Consider the following 17,519-nt stretch of genomic DNA (forward strand, 5'->3'; position numbering starts at 1 on the left):
AACTAGGTGTGTGGGAAGACAAGACAAATGGAGAATTACAGGTGGATCGGTGATGGCTAGAAGACCGGTGACGACGACCGCAGGACGCCCAAACAAGTAGAGGGACCGACTTTGGAGGAAGTTGTGACAAATATCTGTAACTTGTTTTTCTAAAATCCTAGAAAAGTTAGTGTATAAGAGAATGTTGAAATATTTAAATCAACACTGTATTCTTTATGAGCACCAACATTGTTTTCGTAAAAACTACTCCACAGATATGTCTCTTTTGCAACTTGTGGATAAAATCTTTAAAGCCCTTAACAACAATGAATACGCTCTTGGCATCTTTTTAGATTTATCCAAAGCTTTTGACACGGTTGATCATGGAATAGTACTTTCTAAATTGCATTATTACGGTTTTCATGATTATACATATAATTGGTTAGTTAGTTATGTTTATGACAGAGAACAATGTGTTTACCAATTAGACAATGTGATACCAATTAGACAATGTGATACCAATTAGACAATGTGATACCAATTAGACAATGTGTTTACCAATTAGACAATGTGATACCAATTAGACAATGTGTTTACCAATTAGACAATGTGATACCAATTAGACAATGTGATACCAATTAGACAATGTGTTTACCAATTAGACAATGTGATACCAATTAGACAATGTGTTTACCAAATAGACAATGTGATACCAATTAGACAATGTGATACCAATTAGACAATGTGATACCAATTAGACAATGTGTTTACCAATTAGACAATGTGATACCAATTAGACAATGTGTTTACCAATTAGACAATGTGATACCAATTAGACAATGTGATACCAATTAGACAATGTGTTTACCAATTAGACAATGTGATACCAATTAGACAATGTGATACCAATTAGACAATGTGTTTACCAATTAGACAATGTGATACCAATTAGACAATGTGTTTACCAATTAGACAATGTGTTACCAATTAGACAATGTGATACCAATTAGACAATGTGATACCAATTAGACAATGTGATACCAATTAGACAATGTGATACCAATTAGACAATGTGATACCAATTAGACAATGTGTTTACCAATTAGACAATGTGATACCAATTAGACAATGTGATACCAATTAGACAATGTGATACCAATTAGACAATGTGTTTACCAATTAGACAATGTGATACCAATTAGACAATGTGTTTACCAATTAGACAATGTGATACCAATTAGACAATGTGATACCAATTAGACAATGTGTTTACCAATTAGACAATGTGATACCAATTAGACAATGTGATACCAATTAGACAATGTGTTTACCAATTAGACAATGTGATACCAATTAGACAATGTGATACCAATTAGACAATGTGATACCAATTAGACAATGTGATACCAATTAGACAATGTGATACCAATTAGACAATGTGTTTACCAATTAGACAATGTGATACCAATTAGACAATGTGATACCAATTAGACAATGTGTTTACCAATTAGACAATGTGATACCAATTAGACAATGTGATACCAATTAGACAATGTGATACCAATTAGACAATGTGTTTACCAATTAGACAATGTGTTTACCAATTAGACAATGTGATACCAATTAGACAATGTGATACCAATTAGACAATGTGATACCAATTAGACAATGTGTTTACCAATTAGACAATGTGATACCAATTAGTCAATGTGATACCAATTAGACAATGTGTTTACCAATTAGACAATGTGATACCAATTAGACAATGTGATACCAATTAGACAATGTGATACCAATTAGACAATGTGATACCAATTAGACAATGTGATACCAATTAGATTTTATCACACAATCATTTTTATTCACTAATTAATGAATCCAACTCAGTTATGGTTCCAGACAAACAAATTATCTTAAAATGTAAAAAAATCTAACTTTATTGTATTCACTCATAAGAATAAGAAATATTGTAAATAAAATTGACAGAATCTCAATTGGTGGGAATGTATTATGTATTAACTATATTATTCAGAGTTCTAACTGATGAAAAGCTTTCCCAGAAAGATCACATTCATTTTGTCTGCAGCAAAGATATGAAATCTGTTGGTATCAGAAAGATTAGTGGTTTGGTTCACCAGGCTTGAGTCCTAACCCTATACTATAGCACAATTTACCCATATTTCATTTTCTGTAATATTCTCTGGGCCAGTACATATTCCTCCTACCTACACAAATTACTCATCATACAAAATACATTTGCAAGACTAGCCACCTCCTCTACCTGGCTCCATCTGAACCATTGTTTAAGAAACTCAGTATCTTGTCTATTCACTACATTCAACTACATTAATGTACACCAATTATACACTGTCATCTACAAATAGTCATACCTCCCAGACAGTTTACATAAACCCTTGAATGGATTGTTAATTCTGAAATCCATCTATATAACACAAGACTGCAATAACCTTCACCCTCTCAACATCAATTATCAGATACAGAGGTGCCATACTCTGGAATTCTTATCTTCACCTCATCATCCTTCAATAACTTCACACGAAGACTGGGGTTCAGTTTGATGAACCAAACTACCTGATAATCCCCTCCATAATCAAACATGTTTTTTCTTGTTAACTGAACATATATTATGTACAATTATAATTAATGTGCTTTTTTAAAACTGTTTGAACAACCTTTTTTTGTACTTATATTTGTGGTGTGGTTTTCATAAGCCCTTATGAGCTTCTAACCTCACCTGCACACTGTTTTTGCCAGGTATTTTAGCTGTACTTTTTTGTCTTTCGCTTCTTTACTTTGGAGCAAATAAAAAATATATATAATCAATAAAACCAATCTACTACAAAATGTAGTTAAATGACTAGTTGAAATACATGTAGTACACTACTCCCCAACACTGCAACCCTGTTACATGAACTGAACTCTTGTTTTAAATTGGTGAAACTATTTATTTTTTCCCCATTGAACATCTAATAGTCAAATCACAGTGCAAAAAGCAGGTGAGCTGGTTCTAGTCTTTCCAGTCTTTTAGTCAAAAGAATGCATTCCATCCGCAATCTAGTGTTTCAAGATTGTAATATGACTCAACCTATAGTATATTCTGCAGCACTGGAACAATGTCCACTGTCACACCCCACAGCAATGCATTTTGGTGTAAACTGTGCTAGTCCAAACATTCCTCAAGGAGGCAGCAAATACCACATGTATGACCTGGAAGAGTGCAGAAACAGAGGGTGGTGAACAACCAGAATAGAGCGTGGACAAAAGGATAGACAATCACAATGCAAGACCATCGTCCAAAACATGTTCATGTTCTTAACATTCAGATAGGAATAATGTTCACACACCTTGTCTTATAGTACCTGCGAAGTGAGAAATAGTACACTTAATAGCATTTTTGTTTTTACTTGCATACACTAGTGCTTGTTTCCTCTGCAAAATACATGTTTGGGGCTGATTAAACCGACATTACGGTCATGGAACTGGGCTGTGGATGGAGAGAGGGAGGGGGACCTGCAAACCACAACATTAATCACACAAAGTAGTTATTATTGGACAATTATCAGCATTTTATTATACAGTATTATGCTGTGCAGTACATCCTACTAGGTATCTTTCTGTGGGGGGTGGTGGTGAGTCTGCTGCTTGGTTGACAGGACCTGCACCCCTCATCCTCTGAAAACTGAACACAACATAGGTTTGTTTTGAGGCGAACTTAGCTCCCAAAACCAGGAGCCCCTAAGTGTCTTTTCTCTACGAACAAGTTATCAGTGGCCACTACTGGTTGACAATTTATGAAGTGTTTCTAAAGGGTTGTAATGTCGGGAGAGTGATGAGTGTGGAGTCAGACGCAGAGAGCAGAAGGAAACGGGAAAAACGCTTCAATGTCCCCCGTAACAGTGACAGGTACAAAATAGGGTGAAGCCCAAAACACAGGCGCAAACAACAACCCAAAACCACTGTTACAAACACCGGACAGCGAAAACCCAACAATACACCACTAACGTACAATAACAACAAGCCTGCACAAACACCAGCGGGCTAAACCAACTTAAATAACACCCATCCCAAAACCCCAACAAGGAACAGGTGAAAACAATTAGACCAAAACAAAGGAAAAGGAAAAAGGGATCGGTGGCAGCTAGTAGACCGGTGACGACGACCGCCGAGCACCACCCGAACAGGATGGGGAGCCAGAGAGAGAGGAGAGAGGAGAGAGAGGAAAGGAGAAGAGGAGAGAGAGGAAAGGAGAAGAGGAGAGAGAGGAGAGAGGAGAGAGAGGAAAGGAGAAGAGGAGAGAGAGGAGAGAGAGAGAGGAAAGGAGAAGAGGAGAGAGAGGAGAGAGGAGAGAGGAGAGAGAGGAAAGGAGAAGAGGAGAGAGAGGAAAGGAGAAGAGGACAGAGAGGAGAGAGGAGAGAGAGGAAAGGAGAAGAGGAGAGAGAGGAGAGAGGAGAGAGAGGAAAGGAGAAGAGGAGAGAGAGGAGAGAGGAAAGGAGAAGAGGAGAGAGAGGAGAGAGGAGAGAGAGGAAAGGAGAAGAGGAGAGAGAGGAGAGAGGAGAGAGGAGAGAGGAGAGAGAGGAGAGAGGAGAGAGAGGAAAGGAGAAGAGGAGAGAGAGGAGAGAGAGGAGAGAGGAGAGAGAGGAAAGGAGAAGAGGAGAGAGAGGAGAGAGGAGAGAGAGGAAAGGAGAGAGGAGAGAGAGGAAAGGAGAAGAGGAGAGAGAGGAGAGAGGAGAGAGATGAAAGGAGAAGAGGAGAGAGAGGAGAGAGGAGAGAGGAGAGAGAGGAAAGGAGAAGAGGAGAGAGAGGAGAGAGAGGAAAGGAGAAGAGGAGAGAGAGGAGAGAGGAGAGAGAGGAAAGGAGAAGAGGAGAGAGAGGAAAGGAGACCTTCGGTAGTATGCGTGACAAGGGCTTATAAGTAGTTACACGTCACATCATTTTTCAGAATGAGTTATAACTGTTTAGCCTAACTGATTTATAAACAATCTATACATTAATTAGACTTCTACTAACAGCCTATAAGATACTTAAACTCTTTATAACTTGGCGGTATAGTTGACGATATTGGCCAATCTATCCTTGCCCGAAAAACTCAAAGAATTGCAGAGTCAAAGTTGAACTTGATTTTATGACATACAGTACATTATTTTGTGATATTTTGACACAATGTGACAGCAGATCAATATCAAAATATTGCCACAATGTTACAAGATACAATGTTCCGTTTTGTTCTTAACTCCCTTTCCTCTTGTAACGGATATCGTCTGGAGATAGAGAGGAGGACCAAGGTGCAGCGTGGTAAGTGTTCATGTCTTTTTAATAAACAAACTGAACACTGGAACAAAACAATAAACGTTGTGAACAAATGAAACAATACCGTGTGGCCCAAACACACACACGGAAACAAACACCCACAAACCAAAAGTGAAACACAGGCTACCTAAGTATGATTCTCAATCAGGGACAACAATTGACAGCTGCCTCTGATTGAGAACCATACTAGGCCGAACTCAAAAACTAACATAGAAAAACAAACATCGACTGCCCACCCCAACCCACGCCCTGACCATACTAAAACAAAGACAAAAACAAACATCGACTGCCCACCCCAACTCACTCCCTGACCATACTAAAACAAAGACAAAAACAAACATTGACTGCCCACCCCAACTCACGCCCTGACCATACTAAAACAAAGACAAAAACAAACATCGACTGCCCACCCCAACTCACGCCCTGACCATACTAAAACAAAGACAAAAACAAACATTGACTGCCCACCCCAACTCACCCCCTGACCATACTAAAACAAAGACAAAAACAAACATTGACTGCCCACCCCAACTCACCCCCTGACCATACTAAAACAAAGACAAAAACAAACATTGACTGCCCACCCCAACTCACCCCCTGACCATACTAAAACAAAGACAAAAACAAACATTGACTGCCCACCCCAACTCACCCCCTGACCATACTAAAACAAAGACATAAAAAAAAATATCGACTGCCCACCCCAACTCACTCCCTGACCATATTAAAACAAAGACAAAAACAAACATCGACTGCCCACCCCAACTCACGCCCTGACCATACTAAAACAAAGACAAAAACAAACATCGACTGCCCACCCCAACTCACGCCCTGACCATACTAAAACAAAGACAAAAACAAACATTGACTGCCCACCCCAACTCACCCCCTGACCATACTAAAACAAAGACAAAAACAAACATTGACTGCCCACCCCAACTCACCCCCTGACCATACTAAAACAAAGACAAAAACAAACATCGACTGCCCACCCCAACTCACTCCCTGACCATACTAAAACAAAGACAAAAACAAACATTGACTGCCCACCCCAACTCACTCCCTGACCATACTAAAACAAAGACAAAAACAAACATCGACTGCCCACCCCAACTCACCCCCTGACCATACTAAAACAAAGACAAAAACAAACATGGACTGCCCACCCCAACTCACTCCCTGACCATACTAAAACAAAGACAAAATCAAACATCGACTGCCCACCCCAACTCACGCCCTGACCATACTAAAACAAAGACAAAAACAAAGATCGACTGCCCACCCCAACTCACTCCCTGACCATACTAAAACAAAGACAAAAACAAACATCGACTGCCCACCCCAACTCACCCCCTGACCATACTAAAACAAAGACAAAAACAAACATCGACTGCCCACCCCAACTCACTCCCTGACCATACTAAAACAAAGACAAAAACAAACATCGACTGCCCACCCCAACTCACTCCCTGACCATACTAAAACAAAGACAAAAACAAACATCGACTGCCCACCCCAACTCACTCCCTGACCATACTAAAACAAAGACAAAAACAAACATCGACTGCCCACCCCAACTCACTCCCTGACCATACTAAAACAAAGACAAAAACAAACATCGACTGCCCACCCCAACTCACTCCCTGACCATACTAAAACAAAGACAAAAACAAACATTGACTGCCCACCCCAACTCACGCCCTGACCATACTAAAACAAAGACAAAAACAAAGATCGACTGCCCACCCCAACTCACTCCCTGACCATACTAAAACAAAGACAAAAACAAAGGAACTAAGGTCAGAACGTGACATCCCTACTATTCATTTTCCTAGTTTCCTTTCTTCGTTTCCTTTCCTCCTATCCTTTCTGTGCTTCCTTTTCTCCTTTCCTGTTCCCTTGCATAATTTCATTTCCTCATATCCTAGCTTCCTTTCTTCCTTCCTTTGCCATCTCCCTTTCCTCCTTTCCATTCCTCTTTCATCCTTATCTACTGTAGCTCCTCTACCTTTACTAGCTCCCTTTTCTTAGCCATTAGGGTTCTTGATATTAATATCAAGTGTACATGTAGCAGTGTGATGTTGTTCCCCTAGATTATGAATAAAGTTGCACACAAGGACCAGTTTGAATAGGCCAGTAGAGCTGGAGACGATGTCAGTGGGTTGGTTTCCTGTGAAGAGGTGTCTGCTGTCCTCCATGCCCACCGCCGATGGGATGATGGTGCCACAGTGAGGGCTGTTTCACATGTGCAGCATCTTGAGAAGTTGATGTCCATGGGTCAGAGCCCTTGACCTGTCCTTACGCACAAGGAGCTGTATAATAACCAGTCGCTGGATCCTATCATCAGCAGAGTCTTTGTAGATAGAGGCCGGCGCCCATCTAGGAGAGAGTCCTTGAAACTAAAGAAACAGTTTATACTCTGAGACAGTGGGGAAAACTCACCATGCGGTTAGGGATTCTGTATCGTGTCTCAAAACACCCAGTGTGTAAGAAGAACATATTCCAGTATGTCGTACCTGTGTCTTTAAGAGGCCTTGTGTTGAAGGGAGTTCATGATGATGCTGGTCATCAGGGTCAGCAGCGCACATTGTGGCTCACGAGACAGCGGATTTACTGGGAATCTATGGAAAAGGATGTCAAGGAATGCGTGGCACACTGTAAGAGATGTGTGTTGAGTAAAGTACCTATTTTTAGGGGGAGGGTGAAGTATAAGTTTATAGGGATTTATTTTAAAATGTTTTTAATGGTAGTACAGAATTGGACAGATCATGATTGATTGTACATTCCAGCACAGTAGGTGGCGACGTGCACCTGAAACTTTTGTTTGCAGACGGCCATGATATCAACGAAGAAGAACAGCTGGATAAGCAGGTTGGTCGGGAAGAGAGAAGCAATGTCATATCGCGTGTCATCACTGCTCCATCATAAGGAGAATGTCTGCTCTGCTTCTCGGAAATCATTAGTGAGGATGTGGACATTTAGTCAACCATAGATTAAAAACAAATCATATTTTATCGTGGTAGGATCCCTACGTTGTAGCCGCATTAGCACAATCAATCACCTGTCCCTTTGCTAAAGATTATTTTCTGACTGCATTAAATCATATATTAAAGTGAGAAAGTTAGTGTGAGAAATGTATTTTTAAACCAGATTGTCAAGGTTCATCTATTGTTCTTGAAGAGGCACTATGGGAGTAGTCTGGGTAGCAGTCTGCTTCACTATCATTCCCCTTCTTGCCACTCCTTGTCATGCTAAACAACTTTCGCATATGACACAGTACAAGGAGTGGAATGTTATCTAAATAGACAGTAGCTAGGCGGCAGGTATCCTAGAGATTAGAGTGTAGGGCCAGTAGATCGAATCCCTGAGCTGACAAGGTAAAAATCTGTCGTTCTGCCCCTGAACAAGGCAGTTAACCCACTGTTCCTAGGCCACCATTGTAAATAATAATTTGTTCTTAACTGACTTGCCTAGTTAAATAAAGAAAATAGGCTACCATGGGAGCACAGCTTTTGAAACAACTGTCAAACTATTTAGACCATCCTATCAACCAATCAGGGCTGTGTATGTAAATATCTTCAAATGTTTTTCCTAACGCCCACATGATGAGACTGACCATTTCAAAAGCCAAAGGAGGCTCAGAGACATACATTATTTTCATTAAATAAACACACACTGATTTATTTGACTTACAGTAATGATTTGAAAAACAGGTACACAAATATAATCTGCTTAAATAGACAGTGCATCAACAATCATTTGAACACAATACCACTACATCAATAAAAATGTATTTAGTGATGGAGAAATGAGACATGATCTCTGGTGTCTGGTTACAACAGAACATTGCCTTAAACTCAAATGAACTGTGGACCTACATCCTGTTGCTCATTTTTATTTATACAGGTTAAATCTTTCATAGTATTAGCTCCTGACAGTAGGTTGTTGGGCCAATGCACAAGTTTGTGTGCATGTAGGATGCAAAGACATGGAATTTTGACAACAAACGAAGGACTGTGCAGATTCAGCAATACAAGCCTTGAATCAAAGACAACAAATCAGCAAGGCACAATAGCAATATAACTGTTTTATTCTGTACATTATGATTCCAAAGTGGACTGATTTTCAAATAAAATTACAACGCACACATTTCTTGACATGTTGTCAACAACTGTCAAATTTGAAAATAAAGTAGCTGATATTCACATGTACTATGGCACATTATTTTGCACTTTATCAGCTCTAAAACACCTAAATAGCATAACACCACATAGATATGGCTATTTACTGAATTTAGCCATGCACCAAACTCAATCAGAAGCTGGCGTTCCTTTCATTGTGAATAACAAGATACATCTATACTGACAATGACTGATGATGTACTGTGCAACAAAAAGGAGCAACTAAATGACTAGCATGGAACACATTTTTGAATATTCATAGATGTTTTCAAACAGAGATTTAGATTTACCCATTTTACCCATATATTTATCTGTAATAATCATAATAATAAGTAAGGTATTTCTTTGGTTAGTCAGAAGCAAAGGCATTTCAAGCCCAGGTGGACTAAGTGGGAGGCTGAGGGAGGGTTACACTCCACTCTGTAGCGTGATCCAGGACTGTTCTCTGGTGGAGAGGATGCTGAACGCAGGGTACACAGCCTCTCTGAACACAGCCCTGAACGTGTGCAGATGTTCCCGACGGTCCTTGGTGCTGTGGAAGATCAGTGTTCCCCCCTCATAGTCCAGAGCCACCTCCACCCTCAGTGGCTGATTGGCCATCTCCGCCAGCGCCACGTTTGAGGAGGCATGGCACGCCGTCAGCTTCTTGTTCTTCCACTGCAAACGCCAGGAGGCCGGGTTATGCCCCAGCCGGCTGTGGTCACCCCTCCTGGGCATGCTCTTGTAGCACAAGCCCACTGACCACATGCTCTGGTCGCCCACCTCCACCACCCAGATGTGCTCCCCACTGGTGAAGCCCTGGGAGCACAGGACCTGGGGTGCGGTACTGAACCTCTCTGGGTTTTCAGCGTAGGCCTGCTTGGTACCACTGTATTTGACTGTCTGCAGGTCGTTGGAGAGCAGCAGGCTGGTGTGGGCTGTGCTGAGGTTAAAGGTCAGCTCCAGAGGGTTTAGCAGGACGTGGAGAGACTGGAGGAGCCGAGCCATCTCTGCCCTGAAGTCCTCCATCCTCAGGCTGGCCTGGAGCCGCTTGGGGTTCAGAGGGACCTTGTTGGGCACTCTGGCCACGGTACCCGTCACGACCTCCCTGAGCTGGGGCTCAATTAGCAGGAACCTGTTGATGAACAGACACTTCTCTGTCTCTGTGAGGGCCTCAGTGGTGCGCTGGTGGGCCTCCATCAGCTGCTGCTGCTGTTCTTCTAGAAGCCCCAGGCCACTCTGCCAGCTCTCCCTCTGATGGCCTCTCTCCTTTTCCAGCAGCAGGCTCATCCTGTCCTTGTACCTGCTCACCAGGCCGGCCATGCTGTCCATCAAATCCACAGACTTGGACAGCAGCTTGTCTCCCACAGCCTCAGAGGTGCCCTGGTCCTCAGCAGCCCTCTGTAGCAGGGTCTCGGTCAGCTGCAGCCTGTTGGCCACCGCCTTGCTCTGAATCTCCAGGGCCCGCCTCATTTCCTCCTCGGCTGCCTCGAACGTCAGGACATCATGATTCTGGTGGGTGCCCTCAATGAAGCAGTTGGCGCAGAGAGAGGTCATGTCGCTGGCGCAGAAGTACTCCAGTAGGCGTCCATGGATGGCACAACCTCTCTGGCCCAGCTCAGTCTGGGGCTCCACCAAGTCATGGGTCCTGAAGGACTCCCTCTCAGTGTGGTGCTGCAGGTGCCTGGCACACAGGGACACCTCACACTTTAGGCAGGTCTTGATGGCCAGTGTCTCTAAGTCCAGGCAGTGGTCACAGCGCACCTTCAGCGGCTCTCTCTTCAGGCGGTCTGCTGGCACAACGGCCCTGTAGCCTTCTATGATGCCGCAGAGCTTGAAGTTCCTTTGCAGTGTCTCTGTACCGCCGTACTCTTCTCTACACTCAGGGCATTGAGGCAGGCTCTTCTCTCCACCGCTGACATCTGTAGCCTTCTGAATGCAGGCCAGGCAGTAGTTATGGCCACAGGGCAGATACACGGGATCCGTGTAGAGCTGCAGGCAGATAGGGCAGCTGAGCTCATGTTCTAACAGCTTCTCTGGTTTAGACAGAGGCATGGTCCTTCCTTATTCACTTGAATTCTCCACACTGGACTCTACACACACTGAAGAGACAGAGGGAATGAGAGCAAGTCAAGGAAGTAAGCTTTGATATCTGCTGGTAAAAGCAAAGTTGAAATGTGTGCTGAGCAACATTCCGAGAGGTTATTGTCCCAAGATTCCTGCCATTAGGGGCAGTCCTTGACAGTAAGCTGCCAGTACACATTGTTATTAAAATATGTTCTGAATCCAATAACCAAAAGTCTTTAAAAAAATATAACTCAGTCACAATGATTGAAACCCCTCCGTCACATTGAGGAAACTGCAATGTGAGATGGGGGAACTCAGTATTGTACATACTGTATAAACACTTGTACCATCGTATCGTGTTTACTGTAAACACCTCACTCTAAAAAATGTTTGTTTTGTTTTATGTTTGTACAGAGGTTACAAGGTTTAATTGAGGTCGACAAGAAGAGGTCTCTATTTTTTGTTTATTTATTTAGCATGCTAACAATAAGCAAACCTCAAATTCAGTGCAGGGTTCAAGACTAAACAGGGAAGTAAAAAAGGTCAAAAGTCCAGCAAGTTCAAGTTTGTTTATTTGTCATATACACATTACATACAGGGGCTTGTCAGTTGGCCCTCCTGGTGGCCCTCCTGGTGAAAAAATGACATACATCATTACAAAAAACATATGGCCTAGATAACAAACAACAAACAGACTGATGAAACAAATGAAACATTAGGCCTATATTTTTTAGTATATTCATATACTAAAATAACAACACTAAACAATAAACAGACTAGTTTTCATGCATTGTATCTTGGATGTTGACAGTATGTCAGGGAGAGTATTAAAAATACATTCCAGGATCACTATCCATCCACACATCCACTCCTAATCCATTGTTAGAGGGACTTTGGCGTCCTCTGCTGGATATCTGGACCGGGACTTGACTTTGACTGTGCTACAGTGGTTTGAAGAGAATAGTGCAGCACTATAATGGCAGTTGTAATTGATTTGAGTTGATATTTATAAATGGTCATTTAGGTAGTAAGAGGCTGATAGTTTACTGTAAGAACAAAGGAAAAACCTGATTTGCGAGGGCATGTGCCATTTCGCAGTGCATATTAAAACTCCTATGGCACCACAGGTACCAAACTCCTGGTAATAAGCTGGGCTTTGAAGTGGCACCACAGGTACCAAACTCCTGGTAATAAGCTGGGCTTTGAAGTGGCACCACAGGTAACAAACTCCTGGTAATAAGCCAGGCTTTGAAGTGGCTCCACAGGTAACAAACTCCTGGTAATAAGCCGGGCTTTGAAGTGGCACCACAGGTAACAAACTCCTGGTAATAAGCCGGGCTTTGAAGTGGCTCCACAGGTAACAAACTCCTGGTAATAAGCCGGGCTTTGAAGTGGCACCACAGGTAACAAACTCCTGGTAATAAGCCGGGCTTTGAAGTGGCTCCACAGGTACCAAGCTCCTGGTAATAAGCCAGGCTTTGAAGTGGCACCACAGGTAACAAACTCCTGGTAATAAGCCAGGCTTTGAAGTGGCTCCACAGGTAACAAACTCCTGGTAATAAGCCGGGCTTTGAAGTGGCTCCACAGGTAACAAACTCCTGGTAATAAGCCAGGCTTTGAAGTGGCACCACAGGTAACAAACTCCTGGTAATAAGCCAGGCTTTGAAGTGGCTCCACAGGTAACAAACTCCTGGTAATAAGCAGGGCTTTGAAGTGGCACCACAGGTAACAAACTCCTGGTAATAAGCTGGGCTTTGAAGTGGCACCACAGGTAACAAACTCATGGTAATAAGCTGGGCTTTGAAGTGGCACCACAGGTACCAAACTCCTGGTAATAAGCCGGGCTTTGAAGTGGCACCACAGGTAACAAACTCCTGGTAATAAGCCGGGCTTTGAAGTGGCACCACAGGTACCAAACTCCTGGTAATAAGCTGGGCTTTGAAGTGGCACCACAGGTACCAAGCTCCTGGTAATAAGCTGGGCTTTGAAGTGGCACCACAGGTACCAAGCTCCTGGTAATAAGCTGGGCTTTGAAGTGGCACCACAGGTACCAAGCTCCTGGTAATAAGCTGGGCTTTGAAGTGGCACCACAGGTAACAAACTCCTGGTAATAAGCTGGGCTTTGAAGTGGCTCCACAGGTACCAAGCTCCTGGTAATAAGCTGGGCTTTGAAGTGGCTCCACAGGTACCAAGCTCCTGGTAATAAGCTGGGCTTTGAAGTGGCTCCACAGGTACCAAGCTCCTGGTAATAAGCCGGGCTTTGAAGTGGCTCCACAGGTACCAAGCTCCTGGTAATAAGTCGGGCTTTGAAGTGGCTCCACAGGTACCAAACTCCTGGTAATAAGCCGGGCTTTGAAGTGGCTCCACAGGTACCAAACTCCTGGTAATAAGCCGGGCTTTGAAGTGGCTCCACAGGTACCAAGCTCCTGGTAATAAGCAGGGCTTTGAAGTGGCTCCACAGGTACCAAACTCCTGGTAATAAGCCGGGCTTTGAAGTGGCTCCACAGGTACCAAACTCCTGGTAATAAGCCGGGCTTTGAAGTGGCTCCACAGGTACCAAGCTCCTGGTAATAAGCTGGGCTTTGAAGTGGCTCCACACGTACCAAACTCCTGGTAATAAGCCGGGCTTTGAAGTGGCTCCACGGGTACCAAGCTCCTGGTAATAAGCCGGGCTTTGAAGTGGCTCCACATGTACCAAGCTCCTGGTAATAAGCCGGGCTTTGAAGTGGCTCCACGGGTACCAAGCTCCTGGTAATAAGCCAGGCTTTGAAGTGGCTCCACGGGTACCAAACTCCTGGTAATAAGCCAGGCTTTGAAGTGGCTCCACGGGTACCAAGCTCCTGGTAATAAGCCAGGCTTTGAAGTGGCTCCACGGGTACCAAACTCCTGGTAATAAGCCAGGCTTTGAAGTGGCTCCACGGGTACCAAGCTCCTGGTAATAAGCCGGGCTTTGACGTGGCTCCACGGGTACCAAGCTCCTGGTAATAAGCCGGTCTTTGAAGTGGCTCCACGGGTACCAAGCTCCTGGTAATAAGCCAGGCTTTGAAGTGGCTCCACGGGTACCAAACTCCTGGTATTAAGCCGGGCTTTGAAGTGGCTCCACGGGTACCAAGCTCCTGGTAATAAGCCAGGCTTTGAAGTGGCTCCACGGGTACCAAGCTCCTGGTAATAAGCCGGGCTTTGAAGTGGCTCCACGGGTACCAAGCTCCTGGTAATAAGCCGGGCTTTGAAGTGGCTCCACGGGTAACAAGCTCCTATTAATAAGCCGGGCTTTGAAGTGGCTCCACGGGTACCAAGCTCCTATTAATAAGCCGGGCTTTGAAGTGGCTCCACAGATACCAAGCTCCTGGTAATAAGCCGGGCTTTGAAGTGGCTCCACAGGTACCAAGCTCCTGGTAATAAGCCGGGCTTTGAAGTGGCTCCACAGGTACCAAGCTCCTGGTAATAAGCCGGGCTTTGAAGTGGCTCCACGGGTACCAAGCTCCTGGTAATAAGCCGGGCTTTGAAGTGGCTCCACAGGTACCAAGCTCCTGGTAATAAGCCGGGCTTTGAAGTAGCACCACTTTCTTTATTCATTTTATTGCACCCCTTTCTCCAAAATGAGAGAGAGAGAAAGAGATTTGTCAGAAATCCTTGGAAAGAATCAGTAAGACCTGCATATTTTTGGGGGGTTTATTAACTTTATCCATAAAAGTGGATTCTAAACCCCCATCTTGGAACAGTAAAGAAACAGATGTTTTTTCTAACATTAAGAGGGATTTTACAAAAGCCAACTTCAAGTTCCTCAAATGTGGAACATATCCCACAGATATTCAAGCAACGTCAATTATAAAGAACACACCACTTTTATTCCTACTACCTGTACATACTGTTACTGTACATACTGTTTGCTATACAGTAGTTCACTTAACACAGTACTACCTTTTAGGCCTTCTTCTATCAAACATCTATTTACATTTCCTAAGGTATCACGTGAATGCAGCCAATTAACTGTCTGTCATTTTGAAACTTTTAGATATGTTAAGGAGCCAATGAGATTTCAGTAGTTCAGAAACACAGACAATAAAGCTTATTCACTGCAACTGTCTGTTATCCAAGCCGTGCCCATTCCTGCTCTAACCATAACATTAGTGGATACCCCTCTGACCCTGACCTGTGTCCAATCTATATCACCTCTGCCCCTCCTGCACCCGCTCAGCATACCCAAACTTTAGACGTGCAGCCCCCTTCCCCCTTCGAAGCCTGCCCACAGGAAGTGTCTCTTTACTGGAGGAAATGGAGGCCAGATGTGGGGGTGTCCCACAGCTTTGGGCAGTGGGGTGAACAGTGCCTCTGTCACAGAAGGGAGGGGATAGTGTCCCTGTTGGAATTTGTGCAATTCATCACTTTGTTAGCTTCTATTCTTTGGGATTGGTCTGAGTGTTATTTAAAAGTATCTGGCATGTGGAAAACAAACAGTAATTGAACGTGCAATCGAGTTTTGCTTCAAGGCTGCCAACGTTTCACACACAAAATATTGCAAGAATAATTGAAAACTCCCTATGTTGAGTCATATCTCACTCACCACCTTCCACAATGTATATTAAATAGGGACTCTGACGGCAAAATGAGTTCTCAGGAAATGAGATATCAAAGCAGTGTGTTTGCAGCCATCGTTAAATCTTAGTGGGTTACACTTTGGAGATCTCTGCTTCACGACTGCTCATTTCTTTTGTTGAATTCGATGTAGACTGAGGTCACAGCTAAAGCATTAGACATTCCTATGGATGTCAGCCATGCTATAATATAGACATGCTCCCTCCCTCACAGCAGTTCCACTGTGTCTTACTCTGATACGCTAGCTGTGAGCTACTTCAGTCCATTTACAAGTAGATTTAGCAGAACTGGTGGGTTCAGAACTATTTCCAGTCAAGTTGTCTTTTCCAGCATTTTTGGTTTCGATGGTCACAGTTTTGATGTCTTTTCATTGTTTGGTGTGTTGACCACCGCAAAGAAAAGAGAGAGAGAGAGAGAGAGAGAGTAAAAAAGAGAAAATAGTGGCCGAAACATTATGTCACATCCCTGACGAGGAAATGAAATGTGCAACATCAATCAGGCAGAGTAGAGATCAAAGAGCGCCCTACACCCTCCATCTGGTTCTGTTTGGGGAGACTTTTCTCTCCCGGCCTCTCTCCTTCGTTCGTTCCCTTTTTCTTCTCTGAGCGTGGGTCCTTCTTGTTTTTCCTGTCAGGCATTCCACCATGTTACAGAGACAATGACATAGTGACACGCGAGGTAGAACCAGCCAGAGGACGACATCTGCCTGTTCTTAAACACCTCTCCTTTTATATCTGAACTGGAGATTATTCACTGTTTCTCTGATTGAATAAAGGTATCAGGTATAGTCATGCCCTGTCATCACATCTATATATCAAATGATGAAGTAATGTTTGTGTTACTGGGATGTTGGTGTATATATGCATGTCTGTCTATGCATGTGGTGCATGTGTGTGTGTAAGGGCATGTAGGTGTGTATGTGTGTGTGTGCATATGCGCCAGGGTGTGTATATAACCTCATCATGGGATAATATATTTTGCCGTCTCTCTCAGTGGAAATATTTAGGCTAAGTCCTCGTTTGAGCGTGCAGTTCAAACAGGAGAAGTCAGATTTCTTCCCTTTTCCAGACGTCGGCTATCTCTGGGGCGGGGGGGGGGGGGCTTCCATACAACACAGGCCATTGTGAGCACGCTTGGCCCCTCTCTAGAAATGTGCTGTGTATATGTGTGTTTATATCAACCCTGGTATCAATTTTCCATTATTCCATTAGCTCTGAGATATTTATTTTTACGGTGAGGGTGTTCAATGGGATTGTGATTTATAAATAGTTTGATCATTAACAGGCGTCTTGATGACTCCGGAAAGGACACACAAGCTGATTTGTTTAAAGAGCTACATTTGAAATGGACCTTTACATTCCTGAATGGTACACACAACATAATGAATGC

At 43.4% G+C, this 17,519-nt stretch overlaps 1 protein-coding gene across 1 annotated transcript; it reads right to left on the reverse strand.

Moving 5' to 3' along the window:
* Positions 1–9,163: 9,163 nt before the first annotated feature.
* On the reverse strand, positions 9,164–11,573 carry LOC118359809 (E3 ubiquitin/ISG15 ligase TRIM25-like). Its single transcript, XM_035738588.1, has one exon. The coding sequence runs from the start codon at positions 11,520–11,522 to the stop codon at positions 9,897–9,899; it is 1,626 nt and encodes a 541-aa protein (XP_035594481.1). The 5' UTR covers positions 11,523–11,573; the 3' UTR covers positions 9,164–9,896.
* Positions 11,574–17,519: the final 5,946 nt, after the last annotated feature.

Source organism: Oncorhynchus keta, chromosome 27 (assembly GCF_023373465.1).
Source record: "Oncorhynchus keta strain PuntledgeMale-10-30-2019 chromosome 27, Oket_V2, whole genome shotgun sequence".
In the NCBI taxonomy this organism is placed as follows: Eukaryota; Metazoa; Chordata; class Actinopteri; order Salmoniformes; family Salmonidae; genus Oncorhynchus; species Oncorhynchus keta.